Source organism: Corvus cornix, chromosome 1, assembly GCF_000738735.6.
Source record: "Corvus cornix cornix isolate S_Up_H32 chromosome 1, ASM73873v5, whole genome shotgun sequence".
In the NCBI taxonomy this organism is placed as follows: Eukaryota; Metazoa; Chordata; class Aves; order Passeriformes; family Corvidae; genus Corvus; species Corvus cornix.
In genome coordinates, this window is record NC_046332.1 from 37,577,100 (window position 1) to 37,589,470 (window position 12,371).

At 39.2% G+C, this 12,371-nt stretch overlaps 1 protein-coding gene across 1 annotated transcript in view; it reads right to left on the reverse strand.

Moving 5' to 3' along the window:
* Positions 1–5,542: 5,542 nt before the first annotated feature.
* SLC36A4 (solute carrier family 36 member 4) overlaps positions 5,543–12,371 on the reverse strand; it is a 79,016-nt gene continuing 72,187 nt past the window's right edge. Inside the window, 1 exon segment of the mRNA XM_039563210.1 lies at positions 5,543–8,502. Coding sequence (XP_039419144.1) covers positions 8,195–8,502 — 308 coding nt within the window. The 3' untranslated portion in view covers positions 5,543–8,194.

Consider the following 12,371-nt stretch of genomic DNA (forward strand, 5'->3'; position numbering starts at 1 on the left):
GTCCCCATGCACTTGGACTACATCCAGAAGGGTGTTCCAGCTTCCAGCCTGGAACTTCAGCTCAGCTTTTTCAGCTGCATTTCTGCTGAGACCTGGTCCACACGAGTCCTGCTCTCATCCCACCACATCAGCACAAACAGTGGGTTTTACAGAAGAGAGCCATGGCCCACCCCGTCCAGGGCTTTGAACTGAGTGACTGAAGACCTGGAGACTGGAGGGCACCTCGGAGATACAGTCCAAGTGCCCCGGTGAACAACTTTTGGAGCTTACCTGAGGGAACATAATGAAGGAAGCCTTTCCGTGAGCTATCTGTGCTGCAGTCACAAGAGCACAGCTATTTTAAGGAGATTTTATCAAGGGTGCACCTGAGAGGCTTCTTTCATGGAGGTGAATTGGATAGAATGGAATTGAATAGACCTTGTTTTGTTTCTTGGATACCTCCACTGGACACAGGCACATTTGCTTATTAGAATCACTGTCAACTGAATGCTTGAACCTCCCCCAATTCTCACGTTTTAAAATCGGCTGTGACATCTGGGTTCAATAAAACAAGCAGAAATTTGAGATTCAGAATAAATATAATTCAGATATGCGTTTATGATATACAGGTGTTTTGAATGAACAAGGCAGAGCATAAACAACAGCTCACAGCACAATGATGAGCAGCGTGACTTAGTCTAAAATTGAGAGCCAGGGACAGAGCTAGCTTTGCATTCTGAGCCAGGAAAGATCATTAGATGCAAGGCATAGCAGTGACTTGCAAGAAAATAGCTTAGATAGGAAGAGAATGGGTAATTTTAATAAACATGTATATAAAAATATATTTATTTTTATATATAAAAAGGTCCTTTCAACCAAACTGGCATGAGTTCAGCAATTATAATAGAAATATAGAACTTCAAATGGCAGAGAATTCACTAAAAAATAGCAAAGTAAGGAATGCCCCAGAGACAGATAGGGTGAAACATTAGGTTGGGAAGACACAAAATTGTCCATGCACTGATCAGCCTCAGGAGAGAGAGCATTCAGATGCAATAACCCTGCAGAGGTAGCATACACACTATGGGTTCTAACAGAAACTTGAGACAATAAAGAGTTGTCAAGTGAGAGGAAAGCAAGGAGATGAATCTGATCCAACTATCCATGCAATAGTCTCATCAAAGTTTTGGAGATTAAAGTAAAGTACCTGTGTTGTAAAAGCTGTGTACTCTTTCAAGGGTGGCTTGTAAGGCTGATGAGGTGAAAGTTCCCATTAATGGACTTACTCCTGTATATAGTTGGGTCATATTTAGTGATAGTAAGTTTGCTGAGCCTTAGACTGACACCTTCTGGAGCCTACAGCAGTACGAACAAATGGACCCTCCACCTTGTGGGCCAGAATTGCTCCAATAATTTATTATTCAATATGAATCCATTAACGGTAACAATGTCACAGGCTTTGGAGGAGATGGTGTAGCACAAATGACGCTGAAGGACTAACAAATCCTCACAATTATTTTATTAACCCTGAGGAAGTATGTGAAAAGAGCACTGGGCTTTGTTTCCCAGGACTTTGGTTTCTCAGGGCTGGCAGTTGAAACCAACAAAAAACATGTTCTGTTCTGCAAAATTATTATATTAGATATGAAGATGGTCCAGAAAAAATCAATACACTCTGAAATTTCCAATCATATTTGTATGTCAACATTTAGAGGGCTGGATACATTAAAGATTATTTGAATTTTGGAAAGTTACTGAAAGCTAAAATATAGAACAATCAATTTTCACTAAGTATCTAAGATACGAATGGGAACACTCCCAAAATAAAACTTTGTTTCTGACTGCATATGTAAGAACAAAACTGAAAGGACTTCACTGGCTTCAGTAGTTTGAGCTCACTCATTCAAAGTCAAATAAATCCATCAGGTCAAGAGACAAAGATTGTACAGCATAAATTATCCAGAGACAAAAACACCTCACAAAATGCCACATCCACAAATTTTAAGAAGCAATTGAGCTGTTTAAAAACCACTAAAGAAACTATTATCTAAAGTAAAGGAGTGTTGGGGGCACATGTACCTTTTACCTGCAAAATGAGAGAAAGGCCAAAGCTCTGCAGTACAAGGCAATGACACTGAGCCCCAGAGAATCTAGTTTTCTCAGGAAATATGAGGGGGTCTGTTAGGAGCTGCCACAGCTGGTAGCAGAAAGGAAGTGAGGCTGCCACAGCTCCACGTCCAGCACATAGTGAGGCTGAGCACATACTCCTGATAAGCGACTGTGTGTGTATCCACAACCCCGAGCTGGGGCTTGAGCCAGGTAACAGAAGAGACCAATAAGAAGCGGATCCTGCGAGGTGGGATAATGCTTTTTATCATGCCAATGTCCTCCCTTACACAACTGGCTCAGGTGTGAGAACTGCCCTTGGGGGAGGTATTGGGACATTGTCAGTGTGAGTGGAAGCTTCAGCCAAAGTTTATTAAAGAAGCCCTCCCGCTGAGTCACAAGGTGCAGAAAGGACCCCCTTGCTTTCTAAACTCCTTCTCAGAGAGAGGAGCCCAGGCACAGCTGGATTCAGTCCTAGTTCAGTGAGAAGACATGAGAGACTGCACTGGTCAGGCACGGGGCATGCACGGACTGACACCTGTATTGACCATTCCCTGCTCACATGGGACTGACTGGATCCTTTTATCTCTGCATTCATAGAATCATAAAAGGCAGTTTTTTCCAATACACTTTGATTCCTCTCTTCTCCCACTTTCTGTTCCTACCCTAAAATTCCATTACTTGCACCTTTGAAATTAACACTTAGCCTGTAAGAATGGGAAACAAGGTAAAATTTCTCTGAAGTGGGGTTCATCCACTCACAATTGTGCCTCTGCTCCTTTGTGTCTGTGGAGATGAGTGCTTTGCCATATAACCTTGCAGATTCTTTATCTGTAATTTGAGAGGCACCTCCTTTTGCATGCAGAGAAGCTTGCTGAACTCAAACTCAGAATGTCTACTTCGATGCTGCTTTCTACACGCCAGCTACTGTCTGTGTGGAGTGAATCTATGGAACTGTAAATTGAGATCCAATTCTTAATTGTTAAGAAAAGCATTTTAGGAAAAACAAATTAAACCAAGAGTAAAAAAATGACTGCTATCAGATGCTACTCATCCAAGCATTCTAGGAGATGAAACCTGAGCTACTAATATTGATTACAAACTAATATTTAGACTAGTCTCAGTACATATGTCCAGGGATATAGTCAGCTCACAGATCTACATTACACTAATCAGAACTATGTGGGAGTCTGAAGGGTAACTCAGCTAACTGTGGGCAAAATTCAGACTTCCTGTGTTATGTTAAGATAGTCCAGGATGACCAAAACATCTGTAGATAACACACAGAAACATGGAGAACGTTCTTCTCCCTTCCTGAAATTCCACCAAGATGTTGCAGTGGTTTCTCCCATAGAGAGCATGTGAAAAGTGAACTTCAACAGATGTTGGCTGCATTGCTTGGTTTTCGACCAGAGAACACTTTGACACTTGAGAAACCCATTAAGGAGCAGAAATACTGATTAATCCATACAGAACCAAATGAATTAAAGCAGAAGAATGGGAGGTCTGACAAGGCTCATAATACATTCCAGCAATTATGGAATGGTAGTGAGTGATGTATACAGCTTCTCTAGACCTTCGTCTGGAAACATTTTAAATATAGAATTAATAGAATAAGCATCTTTCCATTATGTTCCTCTTACCTTTCACTCTCCCTAAGATGAACTGAGTGGAATCCTTTAGGCTGTTCATCAACTAATCTCATTCCTCACTTCTAGTCAATAGTTTTCCAAGTTAACACTTTCCCTTCTCGGTCAATAATTGAGACAGCACTCCATCCTTACAGATAAGGCCAAGTCCAGAGCAAATATGTAAGGGCTTGTCCAATTTTAAAAAGTCTGGATTTTTCTTTGGGGTTTTCTAAATAGGAACTGGAATTTCAGTGGGAACACCTGCACCTCTTCTTACATTTACAAGTTAAGTTATTTACTAAAGCACCTCTAAAAAGATGTAGAAGCCTAACTTTAACTGTGTCCTCATGAAAACCCTTGGACTGGAGGTGGGATTTTTCAGGAGTATCTACGTGACTTTAAAATGAGATTTATTATCAATGAAAAATAAGCTCTGGAACTTGCCTGTGAGTCTCACGCCAGTCACTATTCCTTGGACAACTTCAAAGTTAAATTCTGCATTAGGACAGCTATTTCTTCTACTGATGCAGTAGTGGTGACAGGCAGGTATAGTGGTTTGGTCCAAAATACTCATTACTGTTTACCTTCTGTGAGATAAGAATTTGGAGAAATGCAAAGCAGGCACCAAACTTAAAAGAATATAAAGAAGTTTATTAACAGACCTAAAAGAGGAAAAAAACAAAATCAAAATCATACCACACCTTCAGATCTCTTCTCCTCCCCCCACCTTTCTCCCTTCTCCCACTGACAATGTAAAAAGACAACCCTTAAGATGTTCAGTCTGTTTACCACTTCCATAATAACCTTTTTCAGCCCATTTAGGAAGAGGAGTCTCTCTTGCCCATGCTATGAAAACATTATCACAACGAGACAGCCGCCCGGGTTGGTTCTCTGCTTGCATGCGAGTCCCTTCCCCCAACTTGCAGCTTTTCCCACAACTGCTTTAGAGGGTCCACTCTTGAAGATTTTGGGGTAAAATTTTAAGGTTGAGCCATTCAGAAATAAAAGTTCTTTTTACACATCTCTGGGAACATTTCATCTCTAAGAACAGAGGCCCTTCTCCTTCCCTGGGAGCAAAGGGTCCTCCTCATCTTCACCTCTAGGACTATCTCTGGGAGCATCTCTAGGAACTGAGGTTTTCTCCTTTCCCGTTTGGAGCAAAAGGCCTCATTGCTTCCATCTCTCCCTGTTCAAACTTCTCATGAAATTACAGCTGTGTCAGCATCTGCCTATCTCGGCGCAGGTGCTTTTGCTCACAAGTTGAATGCTCCACCCCCATGCCTTCATGAAATTACAATGGGATACTCTGATATTTCATAGCTTTACAACAGAATTTCAGCTTTAGGCATCTCCTCTTTCTCTTCCCTCAGGTTTTCAGCTCTTCACAGCAATAAAAGGGTTAATCTCACCTCGGCCTTGCAGCTGTGTGGCTTATCACAGTGGAGGGGGGGGAGCTGAGCTGCTCCGGCTGCCCACAGCCCTGCTGGGGGGGGGGGTTCCACAGCTGGAACAGGTCCATCGGCTCCAGGATGGCCGTGGCCTGTCCTGGCCTGGCCCGAGCAGGGCCTGGCCGGGCCCGCTGGCCCCCACATGGGGCCCGCAGCCACCTGTCCCAGCGCCGGAAACGAGAGAGAGCTTGGAGGGGGAGTTTGTCTATTCTTAAATGTGGATCACAGAGGTGATCACAACTTTAAGTGGCTTAGAGAATTGTCCATACTCAAACTGGCCAGCTGATAGGTTCTATCAGTTCCCAGAGGAAACTGTAAGCACCCCTTAGCAAGAACGTCACTTCCGGGACTATGCTTTGCTAACCCATGACAGCAGGATAACACTGAGTTTGCACGGTAATTTGTAGTTTTATTCATACAGAAGATTTAAGTTTTACAGAACATCAGGCAAACCCACCCTCTTTTTTGCCCAATACTTGAGGATGAACAGTTACAGACAAGAAAATTATCCAGTTACCTGTAGTGCAGCTAATGATTAAATTACATTTAAACTGTTAACAATATTATATTGTAAAATATAAGTTCATATACGGTATATAAATACAATAGCTTTCTGCTCCTTGTCAGGAACATAAGCTAATCACACACATTTTGCAGTTTAATTTAGCTTGTGCTAAAGTACATTTCCATCTTAAATATATACCTTAATGTAAACCATACCTAAGAAATCTCTCAGTTTCACTTCCTGCCTCTTAACTTGCAACTAATATTACAGTACTTTAAAAGCTGAACGAACACTCTTATTCAGATGAGGTTTCTGTCAGAATTTCCTCTCTTTCAAATCTTTGGCAATGCTTCACAGGACGCTCTTATTAGTCAGACTTAGTTTTTTACCACATGACATTTTAATCTTATCCAAAGCAGGACACTCTGATTCCTGACTCTTTCTGTCTGAAAGAGCAGGCCATGCAAATGTGTTGTATGAGTGTTAAAAAAGCCTACACTGTAGGAGAAAATTCACATTGTGCAAAATATATTCATAAACATTTTAAAGATTCAAAAGTTCAACATTGTTAGACTTGGCAGCACTGGCCAGCTGCATAAAAGCACTACTTCATACCTGGTCAGTTGGTGGCCACACACTGCTCTGGAAACCTGTGCCTTGACAGGTTGCGCCATGGTCAGACAGAGCAGGAAGATGTGCATGGCTCTGTATTTGGGCCAGCCTTTCCAAGCTCTGATGGCTAAGATTAGAACCCTCAAACCTATCAAGCTTCTGAACAAGTTATCTGACGTTCACAAGGATATGTTACGTTCACTGGGTAGCACGGTGTAGGCTGTAGGTACCCAGCTCAGGAAATATTCATTGACAGAACCATGGCAGCATTCACTTGCACCTTCCAAAATCACCACCAAACTCTGAACTGGACAAGTCCTTTGGCACCCTGGTAGAAGCACCTTCTCAGAGCTGCTCACCAGGACACAATCGATGCAGAACAGATGATATGAATGGACTTCAAAGTCCTTTGTTCTTCCAATACACAAGTAGAAAGATGAAAAACTAACAGGAAAAATAACTTGCATTTAAATCCTCTCAGTCCTATTAAAGATGTTTCTTGTAGAAGTATTTAATGTCAAGTAAAATACTCCACACAGAAATATATTCTATCAGTGTATAGTGTGTGGGTTAGGTAAGCAACAGATTCACTCTGAAACAGATGGAAACACTGAGATTCAATGTCTTTTAAAACAGCTTAAAGACTATAAAACCTTCAAGATGAAAAGCTGAAGTTACCTTTTTCTTCTCTGCTAACTACCTGTGTTTGCTCCACTGTGGCACCTCCATAAGAAAGGCTGATTCTATGGTATCACACAGGCACAGACTCATCCCTTCCAAGTGCCTGCCAAGTATTTGACTTTGTCCACGCTAAAACCAAAATTAGAGCATTACTCAGAATTACTGCTTGAACAAATACATGCAATTTAAACTACATGCTATAACAAATCCTTATCAGAAATGCCCTCATCAACATGGAGATAAAAGCGCTCATTACAGTCACCAGATGGTAGATGACAGGGAAATATTCTTAAAAGAAAATATAAATATAGCTATATTTAGTAGTATATTACTCTAGCACTGTAATGCCAAATGGTAGATTACCACATGGTAGATTTCTGTGGAATATACTGAAGGCAGGCAAAATATTACATACATTTCTATCTTAATTTGTATTACTACAGTGCAGAGGTTCTGGCATAACATATTTCTTGAGGAAATGTTATGATTAAAAATATTCCTTAGAAAAGTTTGTTTCTTCATAACAGGAATGAGTATGATAAATAGTGTTTTTAGAAAACAAGACCAAAAACAGTGCTTCAACATTTGGAGTGAAAGTCGTCTATGAAGCGTAAGACAGAAAGTCAAATATGAACCCTGAAAATCAGGATTGCACATGGGGTCTCAGCACGCAGGTTTTACTAAACAAAACTAATTTCTACCCAATTACAAACTTATGTACTTACTATTTTTTTTCCAAAATAGACAAAAGAAGCAAAAATACGTAAAGGGCATGTTAGGTACTACTTAAGGCAGAACATACGAATGCAAAAATAATTATTATATGTTCCAATAGAAATATAGATATGTAGTCTACAGACTTCTAGCAACAGGTAATAAAAAATACAGTATTTCATACTTTTGTATAGTTGAAATCAATGATAAAGAAATTGTATAAAAAATGGGTCAGGGCAAGAGTTAACCAAAATGTACAAAAATAAACTGCTTATCATGTGTGATGTTGAATGTTTTTGCATGAAAGTAATATTGCTCTGATAAACAACATCTTGTAACTTTCCATTCAAACTCCAGAAGAGATATATAACTACTTTTTTAAAAAATAATGTATTTTCACATGTATATCCTACATCTCTTACAAACTGTACCTCTCTACACAGTACCAGTAGTTGAAAGCAGGTCCTGAGTCAAGAATTTCTTGTTAAGGAACAAAATAGTTCACAGTGCCTGGTTAATTACTTTAGCCCAACCACCAAGTCTGTAGCATTTAAATCTTCAGGAAAGCTCCCTGTTGCATTAGCAAGAACTGTGGATGCAGGATAAATTATTTCTTCAACCGTCACATATGTCCCTGTTAAAAATCCAACAAATCCAATGACAGCTATAAAAACATCTTTGAATATTGTCCACAAACTTAAGTTTTCCTTGTAGAAAGTGAGGATTTCAACCAGAGGTGGCAGAATCAATCCCAGAGTGCTGCTGCTGACAGCTCCGACGAAAGAAATCACCAGGTCTAGGCGAGGGATCAGAACTGCTACAGCACCTAAAGAACAACAGGAGAAACAGTGGCTTCAGAGTCAATATCCTCACAAAAAACAAAACTGCAACAAACACATAATTGAGTGGTTCAGGCTTTTTACAAAGCTTTATCATTCAATATTTTTCCAGCTCCATGTGGTGTGCACTATACAGATGAATGCACGTATTTGTCAGTAACCCACGTCTTCGTGCTCATCTGAGAGATTCAGTTTCAATTCTGAATCTCTGCATGAGCTGGCAGAGCATCAAGTTAAAGTGTTCTTTTACTTACAGGGTAAATAGACTTGGCCTGCAAATCACAGAGAAACGAAAGATATGAAATCGCATGAAGATGTTTTACTTTTTCTGTTGTCGCTGATTTTTAGAATGAAAGAATAAAAGCTGAGGAAGAGTAGAAGGGGCTGTTGCATGCTGCCCAGGAGACAGTGGGCAAAAATACATTACTTACAATTAATTTATATAACTAATAATCTAAAAATGACATAAAATTATTGAAAATGAACAAAGCCTGTTGATGGCTTCACAGTCAGACAGTCATTTAAATGACTTTTACCTATGAACTTGAAAAACCTTGGTTTGTACAATTGCATTCAATTTGTAAAATGTCACTGTAATAGTTGCCTAGTTAATTAAATGAGAACTTGGTCCTGCCAAATGGAGTCTGAACACAAGGCCCACTAAGCCCTTTGAGCATGGCCAGTCTCACCTCCTGAAACTACATTTATCGGAACAGAATCCATCATGTTGGACCAGTTCTGGTTTTAACTGCTTTGGCTGGCAAGGTACCCTAGTATTAACTCAGATACACCAGTTGTCATGTCATGTTTTCAGTCCTGTATTAGAAAACAGCTTACAAAAGCCTCTATATGACCCCTGTATGTGGTGGAAATGTCTTTTTTCCCTTCCATGAATATATTGCCTTCTAGCTATTACACATTAGCATAAACACCCACAGCATCAGCCTGTTTGCACCCTTCCATCACATCTCATCAAGACAAAGAAGCAATCATGAAGAAAGGGGAAAGGGAGAACAGGTGTAAGAGCCACCAGCACACAAAAAATGCTACGTAATATGTTTTGGTTCTTCCGTAACTCTCTTCTTAACTCTTAAGCAAAAATAAAAGCATATTTGGCTTTAGAGCAATTTCACTGACCATATGTTATTCAGACAGTGTTTATGGCATAAACAAATGGAACAAGCAGGAAGGAGATTCCCACATAACATGTGAGGATGAAAACTAGAAGGTGTTTATTAGCTTTATAATGTATAACTATGAAGTTGTGCTTTCTATTTGCAGAGCATCTTTGCTGTGGGCTGAATGGCACCAGCTGCATCAAATTCTGATATACTGTGATTATGAAAAGCAACATCTCAAATGATGTTCCTGTTGATGTTCTCTACTGAGAATAACTTGGGGAAAACTGCATTGGAAAATACACTCAACATTCACTTACAGAACAACAGTTGTCCACTGCTACCTGGCAACTGTTTGCTATACATCTTAATGAAACTTGTAACTACAGAGCTCTCACATAAAAAAGAGCCAAGACTAAAATGTATAAGTCTGAAGAGAGACGGTGGATTCTCCAGCCCATCCAATTTGAAAGGAACATATCATGCACAGATCTGCCAAAAAAAATCAATTAACTTTTTCCTGCTTGACATGACTATAGTTTATTAATACTTTGGGATTCTACAGAGATATTAGAGGCACCATTTGGCCAAAGGAAGCTTGGGCAGAGACAGAAGTGGAAACCTTAGAAAGACCCTGGTACTCAAAAATAGGTAAGACAAGTTCTTTTATCCCACTGTTAGGATGGACCTACTCAATGCCAAACAGTTTCTTCTGTTACATGATATGACATTTAAAGATTGGAAATGTCACATGTTTATGCATTTTCCAGGAGAAAGCTGAATGAAGGAATTATGCCAAAGTTAATAAAACCAAATACCCACCATTGTAACTTTTGCAGCCGTAAAAGTTCAAACCATAAAAGTAGACACCAGAAATGCCCACACAACACAAGATGAGCACTCAGACCAGACTGGCAAGTGTGATACTTACACAGCCATACACAGTCCAAAAGCAATTGAAAAGTGTAGCTGAAGTGTATTTGCAATGTCTAGTAAAACTCTCAGCTAATGACTATGTTGAATGTGTTGTTATGAAGTAAAAGAGAGGGCTGCACACTTATTATCTTGCCAATTTAATAGATGTAGTGGGTGTATTCATTAAATATAGATTTTAAACTTCTGTAATAGACCTCTTTCAGTTTCACATGTGTCCAGAGTTTAGAAGGCACTCATTAATTTAAAGTTCATAGTTTTGATTCAAACACTCTGCTTTATTAAAATAATGAGATTATGTTTCATATTTTTAATTGGAAAAAATCCAACTGTAGTTTGTAATTGCTTCAAGTTACAGAAAAACAAAATGCTGCGTGTTGGTTTGAATCTCATCAAATGTTTGTCTGACTCATACAAATTTGTATGAATCTGGATATTGCTGTGGGAGGAAGTTTGGAAAAGTGTTTCAAGGTTTTAATTAGTATCCTATTTACTCCCTAACAAGCCAAGAGAAATACAATGCATGCTTATTACCTACCAAAGAATGTATTCAAGAGTTAAGAAAGAGCTCCTTTTTCCAGAAGTAAACAAGGGGCATTCCTACAGGTAGGGAGCCTAGTTTTCCCAGCCATGTGTAGGTTTCAAAAATACAATGTCAAGAAGAAATTCTGATCCTTTATCAGCAGTCATGAAACCTTCTGGTTTGGAAGCTCTGGGAATCTCAGCTGAAGAAGTAAGTTCTACATCAATAATAAGACACTTTTTTTGGTCAACAGTTAAATTGTCTTTAGACTTGAATAAAAGAGTGAGGGCCATAGGAGCAAAGCATTCTGCAGAGATAACGAGAGGTAGCATCATATTGCTTCTACCTTAAACTCTGCAGTCTAATCTCAAAAACTACAACTCATGGCTTCTCCAGCCTCCCTCAGCTATGTAGTCCCACATTTGTGTCACCTGAGGCTTTTTGAGGGGAGGAATGCTGCAGTACATGTTTAGATTTTCTTAAGGGACGTAACACCACAGTGGAAAGACACACTTAATTTTATTCTCTTTGTTTTGTAGTGTAGCTTTTTTTACAATTTTTCCTCCTTGTTACAGAATCAGCATATTACTCGCCAGACTTGCTTGCTAAGAGGTAATTCCAGTGAGATCGCTGGTGAAAAACAGTTTTGCTATCTCCACTGTACCTAAGTGCGTTATACCTGCAGATGAAGTCAAATATGTGATTACCATATTCCAATACTTCCTCCAGTAATCAAATATTAAGCTACTTTATTTCTATCAGGAAGTAATGCATACACCATGCTAAATCCTTGAGCAAGGTGGGCACAGTTCTAATTGGGATCTATGGATCCAAGTAAAGATTGAATAGAACTTTGGTCCTACCCATACATAGCTCAAAAAAAGCAAAGCATATTATGACTTCATCAGGACACTTTAATCACAGAGCTCACTTAAAAAGCCCTTTTTTTCCGTATTTCTAGTAGGACTTAATTAATTTATAAGCATCTTTAGGAAGCCAGAAACCAATTCTGAAATTTAAAAGGCTAATAATAATGATAATTTCTACTATATTTTCCTTTTGATCAATAATAAAGCTATTTAATATCTCTTCACTAAAATCATTAAAAGAAATTGTTTTTCTGATAATACAAGATTTCAGATTTTATCTAGGTATTCAAACACAATTCTGACAAAAGAATAGGTCAGTGGTATTTTAACGTTTCATCTGAAAAAGAAGAAGTAATACATACGTTACCAGATCAGTAGTATGGCCCAAGTAAATTGTCCTAGAAACAGGTTTT